This window comes from Notamacropus eugenii, chromosome 1 (genome assembly GCF_028372415.1).
Source record: "Notamacropus eugenii isolate mMacEug1 chromosome 1, mMacEug1.pri_v2, whole genome shotgun sequence".
Taxonomy (NCBI): Eukaryota; Metazoa; Chordata; class Mammalia; order Diprotodontia; family Macropodidae; genus Notamacropus; species Notamacropus eugenii.
Window position 1 is genome coordinate 161032681 of NC_092872.1, and position 23585 is coordinate 161056265.

General features: G+C 35.0%; 1 protein-coding gene across 4 annotated transcripts in view; it reads right to left on the minus strand.

Moving 5' to 3' along the window:
• Window positions 1-4443: 4443 nt before the first annotated feature.
• MCTP2 (multiple C2 and transmembrane domain containing 2) overlaps window positions 4444-23585 on the minus strand; it is a 257655-nt gene continuing 238513 nt past the window's right edge. For all 4 annotated transcript variants that reach the window (XM_072617275.1, XM_072617257.1, XM_072617266.1 and 1 more), the window contains 3 exons: window positions 20691-20800; window positions 12446-12543; window positions 4444-9710 (listed from right to left, as the gene is read on the minus strand). In XM_072617275.1, the coding sequence (XP_072473376.1) occupies window positions 9642-9710; window positions 12446-12543; window positions 20691-20800 (277 nt within the window). In that variant the 3' untranslated portion in view covers window positions 4444-9641. The remainder of the gene's footprint in view (window positions 9711-12445; window positions 12544-20690; window positions 20801-23585) is intronic.

The following is a 23585-nucleotide window of genomic DNA, read 5'->3' on the forward strand; positions in this document are numbered from 1 at the left end:
TAGGAATCATTAATGAGACACTAGGAATATTTATTTTAATAAACAGAAGCCTCAATAGGCATGTTGCAATTGCAATTTTCAATATTCGTAGTATTGTCATAAAGAAAGAGTAATTCGGAGGATTTCAGATCTTGTCAACATGGGGTTTCTTCCAGTGATTCAGATTGCAACCCATCTACACCATTTCATCCAGTTCAATCACTGTCCATGTCCTCCCATGGATTGTCCATAATGTTGCCAATCGAGAGAAGTCCATCCTCTAGGTCTATTATGTTTTTAAAATAGTATTTTTATTTTTTTTCTCAATTACAAGTCAAGACAATTTGTAGCATTCATTTTTACAATATTTTGAGTTCCAAATTTTTCTCCCTTCCTATATTCCCTCCACTCTTCCTAAAGTGGAAGACAATTTGACATAGATTATACATGTGCTATCATGAAAAACATATTTACATATTAGTCACAGTAAAATATGCTTCAATTTGCATTCAGAGTCCATCAGTTCTTTATCCTGATGTGGATAGCATTTTCCTTTGGATCACTGTGTTGCTGAGAAGAGCTGAGTCTTTCGTGATCATTATACAGTGTTGCTTAAACTGTGTACAATGTTTTCCTGGTTCTGTTCGTTTCACTTTGCATCAGTTCATACAAGTCTTTCCAGGTTTTTCTGAAATCTGCCTGTTAATCATTTCTTGTTGCACAATAGTGTTCCATTACATTCCCATACTGTAGCTCATTTAGCCATTCCCCAGTTGATGGGCATCCCCTCAGTTTCCAATATTTTGCTGCCATGAAAAGGGCTACTATAAATATTTTTGCATGTATGGGTTCTTTTCCCTTTTTATGATCTCTGTGCGAAATAGACCTAGTAGTAATATTTCTGGATCAAAGGATATGTACAATTTTGTCATCCTTTGGGCATAGTTCCAAATTGTTCTCCAGAATAGTTGGATCAGTTCAACACTCAACCAGCAGTGCATTAGTGCTCCAATTTTCCCACATTCTTTCCAACATTTATCATTTTTATTTTCTGCTCTGTTTGCCAATCTGATAGCTATGAGGGGGTTCCTCAGAGTTGTTTTTATTTGCATTTCTCTAATCAAATGATTTAGAGCATCTTCATATGCCTATAGGTAGCTTTGATTTCTTCATCTGAAAACTGTCTATTCATAGACTATCAATTGGGGAATGGCTTGTATTCTTATAAATTCAACTCGGTTATTTATTTATTTGAGAAACGAAGCCTTTCTCAGAGAAAGATTTCTGCTTTCCTTCTAATCTTGGTTGCATTGGTTTTGTTTGTACACAAGTTGTTTTCTTTTTTTAATTTAGCATAATCCAAATTATCTAGTTTATATTTCATACTGCTCTCAGTCTCTTATTTGGTCATGCATTCTTCCCATCCTCAGGGAAGCTATTCTTTATTCTCCTAATTTGCTTATGGTATCATCCTTTCTATCTAAATCATGCATCTATTTTGATCTTGTCTTGGTATATGGTATGAGATGTTGGTCATGAGATATTAGTTTGTATCCTATTGTTTTCCAGTTTTCACAGCAGTTTTTGTCAAATAGTGAGTTCTTATTCCAAAGATCAGGATCTCTGGTTTTATCAAATGCTATGTTACTATGGTCCTTGATTACTGTGTCTTATGTACCTAATCTATTCTACTGATCCACAACTCTATTTATTAGCCAGTACCAGTTAGTTTTGTTGATTGCTGCTTTATAATATAGTTTGAAATACCTTCCTTTGATTTTTTTCATTAATTCCCTTGATATTCTTGACCTTTTGCTCTTCCAGATGAATTTCATTATTTCTTCTACCACCATCAAGTACTGTTTTGGCAGTTTGACTGGTTTGGCATTGAATAAGTAAATTAGTTTAGGAAGAATTATCATTTTTATTATATGGCTCAGACTACCCACAAGCAATTGATATTTTTCCATTTGTTTAGATCTGACTTTATTTGTGTGAAAAGTGTCTTGTAATTGTGTTCTTATAGTTCCTAGGTTTGTCTTGGCAGGGAGACAGTTGTTTCTCTTTCACTTACTACTGGGCTTTGTTCCATGTAAAGAAATGCTGCTGATTTACATGGGTTTGTCATGTCCTGCAACTTTGCTAAAGTTGTTAATTATTTCAAGTAGGTTTTTAGTTGATTCTCCAAGGTTCTCTAAGTGTACCATCATATCATCTGCAAAGAGTGAGACTTTTGTTTCCTCAGTGCTTATTTTAATTCCTTTGATTTCTCTTTCTTTTCATTGCTATAGCTAACATTTACAGTATTATATTGAGTGATAATGGTGATAATGGGCATCCTTGCTTCACCCCTGATATTACTGGGAATGCTTTTAGCTTATCCCCATTACAGATAATTCTTGCTGATGATTTTACATATAGATTGCTTTTCATTTGAAGGAGCACTCCCTTTATTCCTGTGCTCTTGAGTATTTTTAATAGGGATTGGTACTGTATTTTATTAAAAGCTTTTTTAGCATCTGTTGAGATAATCGTATGATTTTGTTGGTTGTCTTATTGATATGGTCAATCATGTTGGCAATTTTCCTAATATTGAACCAACCCTGTATTCCTGGTATAAATCCTTTCTAGGTCTTTTAATATTTTGTGAGTATGAGTAGAAAAAGCAGACTTTCCATTTGTTATCTCTTGCTCTTGTTACTTTTCTAACCCATAACTTTTATTCAGTAATCTGTTCCCAACTAATTTTAATACACTTCAAACTGCTTGTTTCTGCAGTATAGTCCTCTGTTGACCTTTGGGTCACTCGAAACTTTTATTTTTCAGGAATTGTGGTATTTACGGCAATGTGGCATCACTAAAAACCATAAAGTGCCACCTATCTTGAAGAATTAGATTTACTCTGGTTTGACTCTAGGAAGCAGAACTAGACCAAGGGGTGTAAGTGACATGGAGAGATTTCAATTCAATCTAAGGAGAAACTTTGTAACAATTAAAGATGCTTTCTAAAAGTGAAATGAGCGTAAATGCCACTTTATTAGAGGATGTCAAGGATTTGGAGAGTTATTAGAAATTAGGTGATTTTCAATTCTCCAGTCTAGAATAGTCTCAACCCTGAAGGCTTGTAGATATCCTCAGTCCTTTTCTCTGATACGGTTAGCCTAATACAAGAAGAGTGAGTTTACTTTGGTATACTGTGGCACTCACCCAAAGCAGAGTCATTTAAGCCCTGACTTGAAGACATTAAGTGTGCAGAGCAGCAGGAACCACAAATCGCTATTCAGAATTGTGACTTTCCATCAGTTACCAGTTTGCAACACAAACAGGTTCAGAGATTCTTTGAATTATATTTCTCAACTGTTCTGCTGTCAGAAATGTGATGTATAAATAGGTCAAAAGATTGAATAATATTAAAATGTAGAAGTAACTATAGTTTATTAAGTATGAACATCCTTTGCCAATCTAAATCATAAACATATGTATCTACCATTTGTATATGTGAGAATCTTTTGGAGCTAAAGGGTGATAGGTGGATTTATGACCAATTCAGATTCTCACCCTCATTTAAATCATTCCATTCATTTACAATATATCTGACCAAAAAAGTGGATTATTACTCAAAAGCAAAAGCATATATTTTTCTCTTTCACTTATTTGTATAGACTTTTTTTTCTAAATAAACAAGTAATGAAGCATTTTTAACTTGGTGTTTCTATTTGAACATGGTCATTTGACATGCTAAGAATCCATGGACTGAACTTATTGCAACTAGGGAAGAGGGCAAAATAGTATAGTGGAAAAAGCACAGGATTTGAGACCTAGGCTCTAGTTCTGTGATCTTGAAAAAGAAAGTATGTATCCTCTTTGAGTCACAGATTCCTTGAGTTAACAAATGAGAAACCTGAGACATGATTTCTAAGCTTCTTTCCAGTTATAAAATTATTTCTTCCTACTTTACATAATAAATTCCTAGGCTGCTAATGGTTTCTCTAGCCCAGTACTCTGTTTCTGACAATGGTGGCCAAAAAGCTTTTGGGAGAAAGTATAACAGTAGTAACATTCTTTGGTATAGTCTTCAGAACATAGGGACATACTCCAGGACTCATAATCTTCCCTTCATACCATATAAAGGGTTCATAAGTTATAAATTTATCCATTTTCTAGAAACTGTCTGCAAAGTCTTACTTTGGTGTCTCATTGAGGCATGGAAGTGATCCTAGATTCTCAATAGCTATGTTATCACATTTTGATAGGATCTACCATGCTATATGATCTGTCAATAAACTATGTCTTCTTCTGAAGACCAAAAGAGCTAAGTAGCAAGAATTTTATCATCAGTGGGATGGTCATATGTTGATTCCGTTTTGGGTTAAAGTAATCTATGGAAATGGTCTTCAGTTCTAAGAGAACCATCCATTTCTGACATATGAGTCAATTCCAAATGAACTAACTATACACAATCAATTTCTTAGAGTAAATTTCATAAAAACTTAGAGAATAAAAGTGAGAATAAGCCATGGAGTATAATTACAACAATTCCAATATGATTTACTTAAACTATCTGGTAATGACAAAAACGGTCAATGAATGGAAGGACAAGCACTAGCAATTTCCTAAAGAAGTTTAACCAATGTAAATTGACTGGAGTGAGACCAAAAGAGGCTAGAATAATTTCAGCCAGAAAATACTTTATCTCTTTGCCAAGTGGAGAGCTATAATATACAATGTATATACACTGGCTTAGAATAAAATTTGTTTGTTACAGGAAGAATGGCAGAAGGTTATTAGCAAGATCACCTTTATAAAATGAGAAGAATTTGAGGTGGAAAATAACTTAAAGAAAGCTAGTCAAGAGATTCTATTAAGCAGTTAGGCCATTTAAACATAGAAACAAGGACAACAATCCATAGATGAAAAATGCTAAAGATATATATAATATCACCATGAAGGGTGATAGAGACATCACATTTGGATTCAACATTACAGTCTTTGATGTGATATGCAAAAAAGTATAAATGGTACTGAAGAAAACAAAGATAGGGAAACCAGCTACACCAGAAGAAACACATACAGAGGAGATCCAAGGTGATACAGTTTTGAAGATGTTAAGGAATTGGACTGTCAAGGGATTGGAAAGAAAGGAACCTGCTAAAGACAAAGAAAAAGAATTTTAGATCTCATTACCAAATAAGGCAACTGAAAGTGTCAGTAACTACTGAACCAAATGGCTACTTTGCCATCTATTGAACATTTTTATGGTGGAAGTTCCCACACACACATTAAGGATATGCTTGATGAAAATGAAGAGAACAGGGAGCCTTTTCCAAATGATTTTTCATAGGAGATTATATCCTTACAATCACATAATTTCACGAAAGGCAGAGAATACAAAACTCCAGTCCTTGCCCTTAAGAAGCAAGTGAGGTATAAAGTAGGGAAATGTATGCATGACAAAGGTGTTTACCTTTGAAATAAAAAACATTTTTCATATAACCCTACTTGTGTATAATACTGACTGCATCAAACATTATGGATTTCATTAAGAGGTTCTGCAAGCACTCAAATGCTCTCTAGTCTAACCATGCACTTTGGGAAAATTAAGTGAATGAAAAAATACCTATTTTCCAAAGTAAAATGTGCAAATCATTCAATCAGCAAGCATTTATTAGGCACCCATTATATATCAGGTAATAAATGGTGGAGATACAAATATAAAGAATGAAAATCCCTCCTCTCAAGAAATTTACATTCTAATGAATAGTTGTGAAGTTGGAACAGTAAAACATAGAGTTCACCCATTCTGGATCACAAAATCATAGATCTAGAGTTATAATGGAGGTTATCTAAGTCTAGTGCTTCTTAAACGGTGGGTCACAACCCTTTATGGGGTTGTGAAAATTTTGGCAAAGGGTAAAAGGTTTCTGAACATGTAACCAAAAATTAATTTAAAATCAAATGCATAATGCATCATCCTATGTGCTTCTGGCAGTGCTTGCCTGTGTTACATCACACAACTCTGCTGCAGCCTCAGTTCTGAACATACAACATGCTCACTTTGTGTGTTGTCATGCCCACGCAGCACCACAAACTCTGTGGAAACAAGAAAAGGGTGCAGGGGAGGTTGTGAGTGGAAAAACATTAAGAAGTTCTGATCTCTAGTTCAATCCTTTAATTTTATAGATGAAGAATATGAACTCATTGGATGCTAAATTATTTGCTTAAGTTCATACAATACAAAGTGGGAGAGTAGAATTTGACTCTGGAACCTCCAACTTTAGACCCAGTGCTCTTTCCACTGTGCCATATTACTTCTTATGCCAGACAGAAACATAGAAATCAAGGAGAAGAAATGTTCCCCTCCTCCTTCTTTCTGAAACGAAAGCCCATCTTCTTAATTCCCATGTAGCACATCACAAAAGAAAAATTATATAGAAGTGATATAAAGTATGCTGTCAGAGAAATGTAGGACTGAGAAAAAACAATGGACCAGTCATAGTTTAAGCTGCTGCTATTTGGTCACATCCAACTCCTCATGATGCCATTTGAGGTTTTCATGGCAAAGATGCTGAAGCAATTTGCCATTTCCTTTTCTAGCTCATTTTACAGAAGAAGAACTAAGGCAAACAGAGTTAAGTGACTTGCTCAGGGTCATAGAGCTAGAAAATATCTGAAACCAGGTTTGAACTCATGAAGATGAGACTTCCTGATTCCAAGCCTAGAACTCTATCCACTGTCCCACCTAGCAGTCACAATTAAAGAGAGAGGGTTAACTAATAGATAGCCTGCATCCTCTACTGATGTTCACGTGTTGTCAAAAGAAAGCATTGGTAGCCTCTGTACTTTGGGTGGAATTTCTATGCTGGTTTTATGGGAAGATAGGTTCAAGATTTCCAAAGGCAGGTGTGGATAGGTTATAATTTGCATGATTGGAAGGAGTACCCATATAATGTGATCATAAATCTAGAAAACATTAATATCAACACAAAGGTCATTTCTGATGACTGACATTAAACATCCACTACTTTCTAATCAAATGTTGGTTGACTTCTAATGTCTGCTTATTTAAATAACAAAAAGATCCTTTATCAGATAATATATTTCAAGTATTTTGCTCACCAGGCTTATTTAAAGAGTACCTTCCTTGCATGCTCACCTAATGCAATGAATGAGTCTCAGAGTTGGTAAGGGTAAAAAAGCCCAATTTACCATGCTTTCTGACTAGTAAATTATTTCATTTTGAAAATCCTATACAGAAGAATGCTGATAAAATACTGGTTCTCCTTCTGAATAAATAGGGGGTTATTTGACTGCTGAAATTTTTCATTGAAATGACTGATCAGATCTCACATGTCTGTTTAAAAATGTCTGCCTTAGGTCCTTACAAAATGACAGTCTATGATAAACTAGATGATAGTTGGGAGAGAGACAATGAGGCATTGTTTACACAGAAGATTGAGTAACTGGTTGAACAAAAGAGATCCTTGGGTATCTATTGTACGTACAAGTAAGAGCTTTACTGAAGCTTCTGTAATTTTTACAAAGCTCTCTCCAACTAGCTTCATTAACTTGAAGTAAATCAAATCATGCAGAAATCTGGCTCAGCCAGAAAGGCAACCCAGGAAAGATACAATATGAAGAAAAACAGACACGGGATGATAAGGTTTAGTATCTTTGGCATTTTTCATAAATATTTCGTTTGAAGATTATTAAATTACAACCTAGAAAAATACTAAAACTATTAAATCAAGTCTAGTTTGTTTTCCAACTTAGTTTTATACACATATACAAAATGACACTTACAAAGTTACGTGTCAACAAAATACATTTTTATAAACTTAAATTTCATTTGAAAAGAGATGATTCCATTTAATTCTACATTATAACAAAATAAGAACTGTTAATTATCTGGGAAGGGAATAAATGTTCTGTAACTTTGTGGAGATAGATGGGCATACAGGTAGAGATTATTTTCTATTCTTACATTGCTTTTACTTCCTGACCCACAGTAGAATTTTAGGACAAATTCTTATTGTGCTCATTACATATGATCAGAACAGGAATTCTTGATCCAGTACTAGAAAGCCAACATCAAGAAGTCTATAAATTACATCCAATAGCATATAAGTTCTTTGAAGGCAGGAGCCATGTCGTCTGGGGCTTTTTGTTTGTTTGTTTGTTGGTCTTAGTATATCTAGTGACTAGCATACTGCTGGCAGTCATAGGTGCTTAATAAATGTGTGTTGAATTAAGTGCACAAATCTTCTTCCTTCCTTTCTTTTTTTCTTCCTTCCGTCCTTCTTTCTTTCTTTTTTCTTTCTTTTTTTTAAACCAATAGACTGATTTTAAACTAATTTGGAAGATTCTTCAAAGATCAAGAATCCTCCTGTTGTGGGACTTCTGCTCCATCAGTACATGTAAAAATTAACAGCTGAAATTTTAGAGGCATTCTGCATCCCCCTACCAAAATCTGTCATCCTTTGTCCAGCATAGTGATGAGCCTCTATAAATTTAGCTAAGCTGGTCCTATGAAAAACATACAATCTATCCCTAGGCCCATAAAAACTGGACTTATATCAAACCTCTGATACTACCTCTCTGAGCCTCCATTATCTTGTGAGTATGATGAAGCTACTGAACCTCTGAATGACCTCTGAATCCTTCTTCCTCTAAATCTCAGATCTTAAACCTTCCTTTCCATCCTGGTAGAAATTGTCAGAACTAGGGTTTTGCTAACATAGCCTTTGGAGATTCAGTGGCACATCCATGTCAGCATAAGGCCCTGCAGGAGATCATTAGAAGAGATGTACTTATAGAGCAATCAAGTACTGGAAGAAATCATTTTAATTACTAGAGACCTAATCATTTTTTGTTGTTGTCCCCTCACTCACATTTTAAAAATCTACCATTTCTAAAACTGTAGTGTTGAGTCTTTTTTGACAAGCAAAAGCAAAAGATGATAAAATCAATGAGACAATATTGGAATGACAATTGAAAATAAACTCTTTGTAGGTCATAAGATGATATTTCTTTAATTTATTCAAACTGGTTGCTCCTGACATGTCCATTGCCAGCAATGGACCTTATGGAGCCATGTGGCATCCAGCACCAAGAAGTTAATTGTAACTAGATAATAGCTACTAAGACATTATTTTCCCCCATTGTGGTCATCATGAGATATATGTTTTCAATGATACATTATTTGAAAAGGTGATGGGCATCAAATATATTAGAACAGAACCTTTGAGTGGACAATGATGTAAATGAAGGTGGAAAAAATAGTTCTCAAATTTTAATGGTAAATCTGTTGGAGGAATCTTAAAAGGTCAAAGTTTCTCCTGAGTCCATGAAGTCTAGATGTGCTTGGGCAAACTAGCCATTGGCATTCTCCCATGGGGAAGCCAAGATAATGAAGGTCTTACTCCAGTCCTTCTGAGAATGAGAATGGAACAGTTGTGCACATTTCCTGGATTGCTTCCTCCAATTGGGCTGATCCTCTGTGCAAAAAAACAATGCCAATACTCCAGGAGTTCCTATAGGGGATCATTGGGAGAACGTGAAATAAATATGCCCTTCCAGAATGATTATATGGACACTAATGGTTTTAGTGTTGGCCTAAACCAAACCCAAAAAAGAGATGCTGCATTCCAAAGTCGGTATGTGTCCTAGAAAGCACTCCGTTTCTTCCTAAGGGGACTGTGATTGCTGTATGGTTTCAATTCAGCATAATGCACCTGTAAAAACAAATAGACATGACGTTTGCAGCTAGGTAACTCAAGCTCACTACAGTGTGTGTTAATGGCTCCCCAAGGACAAACCAAGGGAAACTAAGGAAGGTTCAAAAGTAATGAATCATTTTCTAAACACAGGAACATGGGGGATTAATTGCAGGAAGGATTTGAGAAGTCATGCATCATTTCATGAAACCAAAATATTAAAAGCAGATTTTTCTAATGAGATGCATGGGTTTCTACCTGCTCTCAGCACTACAAGATTATTTTTGTGTGTGCCAGCATTGACCTGTAAGTAAGTTTAATAACAGTCTCTGGGGGATTTATAAAGCATGTGTGTCTAAGTGTACAGCAGGACAACTTTTTCAGAATTATTCATTTTTAAATGACCACCTCAAGACTTGAAAAATAACAGCAAATTACACATATTTATTTTTCCTCAAAGGAAAAAGAGTGCCAAATCTGATACTGGTCCAAGGAATTATATCTACTTCTGTTTAAAATGAATTTCATTTACAATGTAATGGATAAAGCATATGTGATAAATATGACCATGGTAGAGTCCCTAGTGGCAAACTATCTATTGTATTATTGAAAAGTACTGAGATTCTTACTCATGGTACAGTGTATCTCCCCTTAATCCCCTGTTATTCTCTTTCACTATACTTGTACCAGCAACAAACTGGTCTTAATGCTATGAGCATCAGTCCTTAGTCTGCGTACAGATATGTCACTGAGTAGTTTTGATGGGAATTTCAACTACTAGGAGGATTAGAGAATTGCACTTACAAGTAGCTACACGAGTGATGGTGAACTGTGAGCACAAAGTGGTCCAAAGCAGGAGTTCTGAGCTATGCATGGTGGAATGGCTTTAATTATGATATTGTATTACATGCCCCATGTGCTCTCTATTTTTGGTGTTTGTGCCAAACTCCCTTAGGATGGTATATTCTACCTCACAGAACACTCTCTCACAAGAAAATAAATGAAAAAAGCATCTACTTCCTTAGGGACTCAGGGATGACTTCTGAGGACAGACCTATTTAAGGGAATGGCATTAATATAAATCTCAAATATTACACAAATAGGAACTGGGCTATCTTTACCTTCAAATATAAATGTCAAGGGATAAACTAAAGCACATTGAACTTATATTGATCACATAACAGTGAAAAATGAATAGGAACAACCAAGGAGCTCTTTCCTCAATTTGCAAACACTTTAAAGAAGTCTAAAGGCTTTTGAAGTTATGATTTTATGCAAACATGCCTGAGGGTATATTGACAATTATTTTATAATCTCTCACAGATTAAAAACAAGACCTGATTTAGGTTCTTTCAGATAATGGCTCATTTGTTTGATTACTTCCCTGAAATTTACCACAAAATGTCTCCCTGAGCACCAACCCTCTACCTTCTATTTGTTCTGCACCTGTGATAGCTCCCATTAAAAAAAATAAAATACAAATTTAAAAACAAACCCACCAACAACAAGCTTACTGCCTCTTCTCTAGGATCCCAGCAGGTCAGGAGAAGGATTAGCCAATCAAATGAGACTAGTATATACAATATCTTACTTGGATTTTTTTATCTCAGCAAATTTCAGTTCCTTAGTTCATACTTATTAGGAGTAAATGGGGCTTAGAATTTAATAGATTCAGGAGAACTGAATTCTAGTCCCATCTCTCTCGCGAATTTCATGTTTCCTTGACTTTGCCCCAACTCCTTAGACCTCAGTTTTGATAACCATTTAATATCATTTTGGACTTTAATAAAAGCCTGAAGTAATCAATAAGATTACTTTGGTTTGCTCTAAAAATATCCTTTCCTGTGTCAGCAACTTCCAAGATCAGTTTATGATAAGATGCCTGCAATCAGAGTAGTGAGTTTCTTCTTATCTTGATATGCAGAGAGAGAAAAACAGGTCCTAGTATCCTAATTTCCAAAGGACTCTACCTTGTCAATGGTCTTGTCTCACTGTGTTCACAACTTGTAAAATTAAGAAAATTCCTTTCTCATGGTAAAGTATATTTAAACCTTCTCATTCTTGTATTGGTCAGTCAGCAGTTTCTTTCTTGTTCTATGGTCATGTATCTGCTAGCTTTAAGGGAATAAATAATATGGATTTACATTATCACCTACACTGTTTGCCCCTTTGACCAACCTTTCAAGTCAACAGTTACCTCATCTAGAACACAAGGTTAGACTAGGTGATGTCTGTGCTCTGTCCTAGCTCTATCATTTTCTATGACTGTGGACTCCTAGGTCTACAGAAGAAAAACATGGGAGTTTATCCCCACCAAGCAGATAATCGTGGCAAGCACAAAATGAAAAGAATTATCCCCCTCCTCCCAACATCTCTTCATCTGGAAGTGGGAAAAAATAAGTAAAACCTCCACAGGCTTTGTATCTCTGTCTCCGTCACTTACTGAGTGTATTTTATCCCCTTCAGGGAAGCCAGAGAGCAAAAAGGTGAGAAAAACATTGCTTGGCGGCCACTCGCCGTGAGCTCCAGATCATTTCTAAGCAGCTCTTTTTCAGGATAATTTTCCACAATCATCTTATGCTTTTGACAAAGGTTTTGTAGCCGCCTCCCCTGCTAACCATCTCCCTTTATGGATTTTCTGATTTCTTATCTGTCTTATTCAAAAAGCTTGCTCATTGTATTCTTCCTTCCCAGTGGCGGGCAATGCTACTGCTGCCTGATGCCCCTGTTGGTGGTGGTCATTCATTACTTACCTTTTGAACATCAGATGGTACCCTGGAGAGGAAATCTAGTAGCTCATTATTGTCGATGGCATAGGGATTTCTAAGCTTCTTAGTAAATTTATTTATGCCTAAAAAAAGAAAACAAAACCCAGAAACACAGGGCCTTTTTATTTTTTGATATTTTTGCAAACTCCCTTGGCCGAACAGAGGTGATGAGAGTGGGGGTGGGGAGGGAAATTCACAAGTAAAAATTAGTGTGAAAACAATTACTAGACCTCAAGTCATGCACATGTTGCTGTCATGTGGAATCATTCACAAATGCCCTTTTTTTTGGAGGAAGGAAGGGGGAAAAGAGAGAAAAAGAACTCAGCTTGCTTTAGTTGTGAAAATCCCATTACAGCCTCAGCAGCAGGATAGAAGGTACACAAACGGAAACTGTGGAGCTCATGTGCTTTTTTGGAGTATACTGATTAACAGCCTATTCTGCTATGAAAGCAAATGTCCCAGAAGGGAAAAGGCCTTTATTAGCCCAAACATGTTCCTGCCTGATGGCTTTAGACAAAATGTATTGGAGAGGAGATTAGGGAGGGAGGGAGAGAAGGGAAAAGGAAAGGAGAGGGGTTTTTTGTTTGTTTGCTTGGTTTATTCGCTTTGTTTTTTCTTAAATCCTCCCCCACCCCAGTCTTCTTCCCCTCAATAATTTTCACAGGTTCTATTTGCTATAGAACAGAACTTGGCACATTGATTATGCCCTGATTTTGTAAGAAACTATGAAAAGTTATTATCGGAAAATTATCTTAACATGGGTGCAAACTTCATTTATGGACCATTGCAATATCACTTCTAGTTTTCTCAGCAGTGAAGTGAATGTTAATTTCGGATTTGGATGATGATAATTAGAAGGTGGAACCAACCTTGAAGATGTCAATACGCTGCAAACTCCCACGGAGGTGTCTATAACTTATATCAACATGCAAGTTCAGACGAAACTCTCCCTGTATGTGTGTTTTCCCCCACAGGAGATAGAACCTTTACAACCTACTGTCACCATTTCCCCCTGTTCTCAGAATGTATCTGGCACAGTATATGACTAGTGGCTCCTAAACTATCTTATTTTCACCAAATGTCATCTCCATTTGTTGCAAATGTGATTTCTTTAAACGGACAAATTCTAGGTGGTCTTCAAAGCTTTGCCATAGAATATTTGTTTAACATGGGTCATATTTGAAGTCCCTGTCAGTCTCAACGATAACTGAGTGGATGCATAGTTTGTACGTACTCAGGCTCTTACAAAGAATTAGAAATAACATTTATCTATTGAACTTTTTCTACACACATGAAAGGTTTCATGTTTTCTTATTGCATTAAATATCGTTTCAGTTTCATCTCTACTTCTGGTTTCCTCCGTGTTATTATCCCCCATACAGCCAACCTCCATTTATTCTGAAAGGGAGATTAACAACTGTTTTACTACCCTAGAGCTAATAGGAACTGACCATTGTCCAGAAATACAGGATCATGTGGTGGTTTGACAGTGAAAGGCTACTCAATAATGGTATCCTTTTCTTTGACAAAAGGCTGTTCCCACCAGGGTTTTTTTTTCCCTCTACCCCCACAGAAAAATTCATGCTTCTAGCTAAAATTTCCCCATAGCTTCTTTAAACTAAAATATGCTCAACTATGCTAGTCTGAAGAAATTTAATTGTGGGCTTTTTAGGCAAAAGAAAACAGACAAGGGAAAACGATGAAGGGAGACAAAGACGTATTGAGAAAAGATATATCTTCTATTGTTAATTATATATAGTGTGCGCATCTGGAGTCTTTACAATGAACAGCAAGGCAAGGATAATATCACAACCGATCAAAACACTGCATTCTTAGTGACTGAGAAGATTATAAACCTGAACAGCAGCTCAAATGTACCAATAAAGGCAGAAGTTGTCCACAATGCAACAAAGCTGTCTGAAGTAAACTGAAAGGCTTAGTTAGAATAAAAAAAATATACAAAACTGAGATCAAACATTTCAAAAGCACACCTTAGTTTATTAGGTTTTGTGGGCTTAATTATTTTTTCTTAGTCACATCATTTCTTCAGTATGAGGCCAAGAGTCAGAAACCCAGCAGTCATTTTGAATCAAGAAAGGCAAATGATGCAGTGATAAGTTAGCCCTTGAGACAATATAAGGAATAAGGATAAGCTATGGAAATTAAAAAGTGCTCCCAATGCCTAGCCCAGATGGAAACAGGATCCCATTGTAGGCATGTAGTTTGAATACTTTAGCAGTGTAACAAGGAGAATAGGAATTTCTAATGTGAAGATTCACTCTATTGGGAAACTAGCAAATGAACAATACAGAAAGGGTTTACAAGCCTATGAAAGATGGTTGATGGTAAGAACTCAACAAAGGGAGGTATATGAAGTCTTTTTTTTTAAAGGAAAGAATCAGAGTGGAAAAAAAAGACCAGATTCTCTGTAGTCACATGGCTACCTTCAGACCACCCCTGGGAATAGCTTTATATCACTACTTTCATAAGTATTAATGGCAAGTATAGTCCTAGTTACAAATACACAGGGGCCCACTCTTGCCCTGGAATAGAAGAATTAGCTTAGCCCAGGGAATTGGGAATCTAAGGTCATATACTATGATAAACAAAAGAATTGTAGCATTGGGTTATTACTTTCTGGAAGGGAGAGAGAGAGAGGGAGATATTTGCTACCATGAAGGTTCCCAGGACGTATTGCTTATTGCAGACTGAAATCCAAAAACAAAGTAAAACAATGATTGGAGAGGACAAATTCTTTGCATGTAAAATGAACAGAGATGATGTCATCTGGTCTAAGGCAATGTTAATTTAAAAGAAGGCAGAATTTTGGACAGGAAGGTAGAGATAGAGGACAGGATTTCCCTCAGTCCTCCCTCATATGGGAAAGGGTTATTAAAAAGACAACATGAGTTGTCTTTAAAGTTCATGAGTGATGCTGCCCCAATTTTTCAGCTTCCTTGACTATAAGATGTGACATCCACATGAAAAAAATTACACTAATGTTTTTAGGAAGAGACTTATTAATGAAGAAAGGAAGATGTTAAACTTCATTCTCTATCACTCTAGTTTGTGAGTTTGCTTTTAATTTATAACTTTAGATTATTAATAAAACATATTTTGTTGGCACTTAGAAAAGAAAACTGAGATGACTACAAGCTGACATGGGATCATCCAAAAGATCATTCTAATCTCAGTCAGTCTAACCTCATTTCCTTTTACAGGGTGACTAAACTAATTCATTAGATCATTATCTATCATGCTTTAGATATAATATACCTGAATTTTGGGAAGGATTTTGGTTGTGTCTAATAAGAATGTGAAACAAACTAGTGAGCTAGATGATGATACAGCTTTGTAAATTATGTAAATTATTGTAAATTATGTAAATTAAATGGCAGGATCATGTTCGAATCCCAAGTCTGATATTTACTATGTATTGCAACTGATCTTGGACAAGCCCATTAATATCACTAGGCTACAATTTCTTTGTAAAGTGGGCTAGATTATAAGGTTTCTTCCAGATCTAAATCTTATCATAGAACCAAAGAATTATGATTAATGTCACATTGCCACAAGAATCCGTTCTTGATCATGAGATACACAATACTTTTGTCAATGCTCAAAGAATATTGTTGTTTATCAAATGTAAGACAAAAATTTGAAGGCGTAGAAAAACAGAATCTAGATCTCACAAAATTGAAATGGGCTAGAGACAATGAGCCAAGTCTAATAAGATAAAATTTGGTACTTATAAATAAAAATTTTGCTTCTGGATCAGAAGAATCATCTTCCCAGGGAGTGAGGGAAGGGAGAGAAAAACTAGTTAGATTATAGTTTAGGTGAAAAAAAAAAAAAGACTGGTGTTTTTGTAGATTGCAAGTTCAATGAATCAACAATATGATGAGGCAGCCAAAAAAAGCTAATGCTAATGTTAGCTGAATTAACGTAATCATAGACTGTATAATGATGGAGGTTGGACCTGTCAGTTGGATCACATATGGATTATTGTGTTCAGTTTTGAGAATAATATTTTAGAATGGACATTGACAAGCTGGGATATACTTAGAAGAGAGTGACCAGATGGTAAAGGGACTTGAAACTGTGCCATATGGGAAGAACTGGGTAGTGTAAGCCTGGATAAGATGCATCTTATTGGGTTGGAGGTGTGGATATAAGATTTGTTTTCAAATATCTAAAGAGTTTTTGAGTTTAGCTTAATACCAGAAGGCAAAACTAGGAGTAGTGAGTTGCTGAGAGTTTTCTCTTGGCTCAAGGTAAGGAAAATCCTTAGAATTAAATTTGTTCACAAGGGTAATGGTCTGTCTTGAGAAGGACTGAGCTCACCATCTACATGTCTTCAAGGAGAAGCTGCATTATCATTTTTTAAAATGGATTCTCATTAAAGGGATTCCATAATGTAAAGGATAGATTATAAGATCCCTGGAATCCTTTCTAACTCTGAGAGCCTATATTTCTATATTTTAGCACAATTCAAATAATTTCAGAGCCTACATTGAAGGTAGTGTGGTGGACACTGAGGGAGACACAAAGATAAATGAAAAAAGATCCTGGCTATCTTGTCCTATTGAATACTTTCTCCTCTCTGAGTATTCATAACATTAGAGAATTGGAAGGGAACTCAATGGCCATCTAATGCAACATGTAGATCCTGAGAAGATTTCTATATCTAATGCAATGGATCACTCAGAGCCTGAGTATTAAGATTAAAAAAAAATACTTTACTACACACTTCATCATCCACAGAGAAATGTAGCCTACAAGGAGGTAAAAACATATCACAAGGAGGTTTAAATGACATCTTAGAAACATTTCTTGATCCCATAGGGTCATCCTTATACTCTTTAACAAAAGGGCGAAAGCTAACTATTAGGTCAGACTATAACTCAAAATGCCCTGGTCTGTTCCTCAAAATCTTGGCTCCAAATAACCCTAGTTGGGGAAGTTAACTCAAGCTAGCATAGATTCTGGCCCAAACCATCACAATTGAAAGAAATCTTCACTATAACATATCTGATATTTGATCACTTAGCCGACACTTTGAGACTTCCAATAAAGAAAAATGCAAAATCTCAAGGAAGCCCATTCTATTTTTGGACAGTTGAGTTTGTCATTGTTTCCTGACATCAAACCTAAATTTCTTTTGAGATCATTTGATATCACTGGAGACAAAGAGAATTGAAGGACAAGAACAGTACCCAGTAACTACATAGAGGGAGGAAGAAGCAAAGAAGTATCAATGAAGGAAAAAGAAAATGAGTAAGTAGTCAGAAACCCAGGAGAATTAAGAACATTCTTTAAGAAAGATGAGCTCCAGAAAAAAAGTAGAAATAAATAGTAATTCACTGTAAGATATTCAGAAAATTCAATCAAAAGAAAAAAAAGCTAAGAGACAAGATATACTACTTTGATAAACTATGTTACAACCATAGCTATGACTTGGTTGGCCTAACGAAAGCATTAAAGACAAATTTTCATGACCAAATGCACACTTAGGAGAATTTAGACATTTAAGAACAGGTGGGCTTTCCTTGATTAAAGGTAATACACACCAAGAAAAATAGGCTGCTCTTTTTTCTCTTAGTCTAATCTTTTTTGTCATGTGGGTTTTTGTCCTGTAACTGTACTATATATGATATGTATACATATTCATACCTATATATATACACACATATACATATGTGTGCACTCACATACACACATGTATGCACATATCTCTCTCTCCATATATATATATTTATATACACACATACTTTTTTAGAGCATTAGTAAGTAGGAGGTAGAGAAAGTGTCTAATTTGCCATCTTGTTGGTCCCATGACACATAAATACCTCATTCACATTTAAAAAGAATGTAGTAAGAATTTGTCATGCGTATTGCACTATACTGGAAAAAAGGAAGTGTACAAAGGAAGAACAGGACATGTTTCTGTCCTTAAGAAATTTACAATTTAACAAGGCAAAAAATGCATCATGTAATGAATAGTGAGAACAAATTTCCTGGGTGATTTCTGGAAATTAGCTTATTATTATAGACATAATGGAAAATGTTTATATACTGTACATGATACTAGAGTAAATACTGTGTGAATCTTACACACTAGAATATTCTAACCTTCAAAATGAGGGAGGAAGAGAGTCCCAGCAGGATACTTAATTATCATTTTGAACATGCATGGAAGGCTAGCAGTTTTCCTGACAAAAATAATATTGAAGTAATATTTTTCTCCTCATTAAAAAATAAGGGAAAAAAGATTATAACAAGATACCTTTGTAAAGGATGAGTACTACTATAAGAAATTTAATATTCTCTGATAGCATAGTAGGCCTAGAAGAATGAGAAGAAGCAATTAATAACCTATTATAAAGCTTGTGATTTTTGTCCTAAACAGTATAATCAATAAATGATGAACCATATTAAAGGACTGCACACAATGATCAAGGGATCAATATCAATACCTTGTGTTATAACAAAGAGTCATGTGGTCCCTCTGCAGCATTCATTGATAACAATCTAAGTTCATATTAAGCCAAATTAAAGGGAGGAGTAGCCAGAACCTTGAAAAATCTTTTTCAAGTGATTTTGGTAAATGTGAGAAGAGAAGCAGAAAGAATTAAGGTCAATAAGGACAAATGCTGATTAAGCTTCCTTGACTAGAAAAAACACATAAAAGAAAAATTGTAAGGGGCTACCCATGTACAAGTATGGCATAAATAGAGAGTGGATAAGTAAGATGAACTTTAATTCATCCCCCAATAGTCTCCCCATTTCCAAAAGCCCTTATTATCATTTCTTTCAAAGCCAAGCAAAATTTCATTTTAAAGAATTCTATCTGAGGTCTATATATGTTCCTTTCTAATAAAGTTATGGATTTAACAGCTTTTGCTGAACCTTGCTCTTTCTTAGAAAAAAGCTTCCACATCTTAGACACTAATGCTTCCCAGAGCATACTGTCCCATCTGTATGGCTTTCCTCAAAGTCAGAGAATCTGAAGAATGCCAAAAGTGGCAAGAGACTAGATAACTGCGGGAGCCATAGGGTTTTGGCATTGAGAAGTAATGATTGATAGAATTCCAATGAAAAAGGTTCAGTTAGAAATTTGGGTCAAAGCTCAGAATATCTTTCAAAGTTAACTGGCTTCCCCAACATGTTAAAAAAAAATCCTGCAATGAGTTCTTTTCATATCACATCACGACACAGAGCTTAACCAGAGGCTATGCCCAGTGTTGTTTATTACCAAGAGTACTAAATCGTAGTTTACGAAGAGTATTCAAACCAGTGCTAAAATCTCCTACATATTTGCCATTTCTTTTTCTAAAAAACAGAAAAAAATCAATAGAGCTGTACATATATACAATAGTTATCTTTTTTTTTTCTTCCTCTTCCTATAAATAGTTTCCTCGTCTTTGAGGCATTAGTCAGGGAGGCACAGATTATTTCTTTAAATGTTTCTGGACTTAAAGACTGTGTTAGTTTATTTTGTTTTTCCTTCAGAGAGAGATGAAGTATTGGGAAAACCCTTAGAAGGGTCCAGATTTACTTTTATATTATGCAGAGGGCATATATTAAGTGTTCTTTCAATATGTGAACAACTAAGCTTCCTGCAAAGATGTGCAAACTCAGCTGTATTTTATTCTAGGGCATTTATAACTGTGAAAACCCAAAGGGACAAAGCACAAGAAATATATATATATGTATATATATATATATATATATATATATATATATATATATATATATATATATATACACATACACACATATACACATACATATGTACATATATGGATGGAAAGATGTATATGCATATATATGTACAAGAAATATATGTGTATGTGAATACATGTATAGGTATATATGTATGATGTGTGTATTGTATATAATACACATCTATCATACATATATGCAAATATATAATGCAAATATATGCAATATATAATGCAATATATGCAATAATATGCAAATATATAATATATATTTGTTCAATAGTATGCATGAGATCTATGAATACATATACACTCATTCAATGACCTTCTGGGTAACTGATTATTTCAAGGAGGTCCTGAAAATGTTTTCCTTTAGGTGATTTTTATAATCTTGTATTTAATTGTCAACAATAGCATAGTTAAATTTCATAGTCCGTAATTACCATGTGAGTTAATTGTATTGTTTCTTGAAACTCAATGAGAGAGAAGAATCCAGCAGAACTTACCCCATATTAAAATGATGTAGCGCAGCGGTATGAAGTACAATGTAATGGTGGCTGCTGCCAGTGCTAAACAGGCCAGTCCAGAGAGGAATGGGACTGTCCAGTTAAATGTGCTGTAGAAAAATGAGGAATTTAATAAAGATACTTCTGAAATATTTAGTATCACATTGCATTCATCTTGGAATATCAATCTATCAAGTATCTATTAAGTGTTTACTTTATGCCAAGCTCTACTTGAGATTCACACAAACTTGAAATTTCCTTTTAAGCAAATGAAAGAGATGTTTTTCTGAAAAGCAAAGGGAACACTTAGAAAGATGACTGTCAGAGAACTGGTAGTTTTACATTTATGGAACTGTCCATTCACAAGAGCATGCTTTGACAATAATGGTAATTATCCTAGACAAAGTTGCCATCTGCTCCTAGTAAGCCTTAACAGTAGGATGAAATGCACTGTCTTTGAAGGTTTAGAGATAGACCTGCTTTGACATTGGGGTTTAGAAGAGTTATTTCCTAGGATGTCTTCTGGTTCTTTATTTCCATTCCTATTTTAGTTATGTATTTTTGGCAATAAATACTAAGGAACAAGTATATTCATATGATTATTTTACATTCTATATCAAATATCTTTTGCATTTAGAACTCCAAATATCCACTCACAAGAAAGACCTAAAAACTTTAACTGAGAGTGAGTGTTTGGCTGAATACAATTCCACCCTCAATAAATATTCCCAATAGAATAAATAGCTTTATAACTTTCACAGGTATATAACTGAGACACAGTTCTTTCCATTGACTAGATCTCCTTCCACAATTATAATGGACAGAAGCAGAGCACTTGGTTGCAAAGAAAGGCAACATAGGAATCTGAATGGATTAGGGAATATTCCTTTACATTTTTTTGCAAAATAATTGAAAGTACATGTTTTGTAGAACGAATCACAGGTGGCATCATCATTTTTTCTGGTTCCCCAGGCACAGAAACTAGTCTGATTTCCTCCCTCCAAAGTGAATTCTCATATCTACTTTCAGTCACCACAGTCCTATGGTCCTACAAATTTTTCCTCCTTAAAATCTCCTATATCAGTTCTCTTTTTTTTTTCTATTTCTAGTTTATCACATACTTCTGCCCCTCATACTTGCCTTAAAACAATCTCTTTGGCTTTCTCACCACTAATTTCTCTTTATACAATTTTTGCAGATTGATCTTTCTAAAAGACTTAAATAATGATAACGACGATGAGAATATTTGTACATAATCACTTTAGAGTTTGCAAAATGCTTTACATGGGATTTCATTAGAACCTCAAAATGACCTTGTGGGGGGGGGAACACATCTTATTACATCTGAGGAAATTGAGACTCAGAGAGATCATGTGATTTGCCTGTGGTCGCAGAGCCAGCAAGTATCAGAAGTAGAATTGGAATTCTTACTCTTTTGTGGTAGAGTAGCACTCTAACCTCTAATGGCATATTCCTTCAAGTTAATCCTCTATTTAAAAGTCTGAGCAACTTACTTAACCTCTTCCTGTCTCAGTTTCCTCAGCTGTAAAATGAGGACATTAATAGTACTTCATTCCCAGGGTTGTGGTCAGGATAAAATGAGATATTTGTAAAGTGCTTTGTAAACTTTAAAGTGTTATATAAATACTATTGTTTTCATCATTATTATTGTCATATAAAACATTCTTCACTGCCAATAGTATCAAGCTTAAATTCCTTAGCCTAAAATTTAAGGTTGTCTCTTCTGTTTCCAATCTGCCTTTCCAAACTCATCTTCTGCTATTTTGGAATAGAAATTCAATGTTTGTCTATTCACTACCAATAGGCATATCTTACTTATACTGATAGAGTCTTTGTATCAGTTTTGTCTATCCGGAACACCATAGAGTTCCATCCATGCCTAACAAGTTCCTCCTTATTTTGAAGGCCTACTTCAAGTCATGCCTGCTCCATCACCCATCCTTGACCACCCCTACCAACAATGATTACTTTGTCTGCTGTATCTTGCCAGCACTTATATGTCCCAATATTTTTACACTTCTTTGCCTTAAACCAGTACCATTTATGTATACTTATACATATGTGTATGCAAACGTAGTCTTTGCACTCCAATTAAAAGTCAGAGACTGTATCATTGACTTTTTGTATTCCCCATTTTGGCTGACAGTACATTTTACTATGATAAGATAATATTTAGAAATAACTCTGGTTTTGATTTCAAAGACTGGGATTTAGGTTCCAGCTCTAACTTCTGGTATGTGACAATGAAGTGGTACAATGGCCCAAGCAATGGAAACAGAACTTGATTTCACCTCTTCACATTTCCAAGTCCAATACTTTGACCATTGTATCATACTCACATAACAGTAATCATAACCAGACATTAGAGATACTAGGGCCAAAATGAAATATTCTGTATCCTGAAGGAGTTTACAATTCATTATTATTTATTGAACACCTATTTATAAAGATAAGCAATCAAACATATATACATATATACATATATATGTATATATATACATATATATATATATATATGGAGAGAGAGAAAGAGAGAGAGACAGAGACAGAGACAGAGAGAGAGGAAAGACAGAGAGTGTGTTGTTTTAAAGTTTATAAAACCACTAGCTATTTGATCATGGGCAAGTCACTTAATCTTTACTTGTCTCAGTTTCCTCAATTGTAAAATGGAGATAATAACTGTTCTTGTCTCGCAGGGGAATTGTAAGGATCAAGGGAAATAAAATATGCAAAGTACTATGGAAGCCTTAAAATGCTATATAATGCTAGTTATTATGTACTAGATGCTTAATAAATACTTCTAGATTGAGACATTATATAATACAATTAAAATACTAGGGATCAAATGAAAATTCAACACATTATAAATTTGTG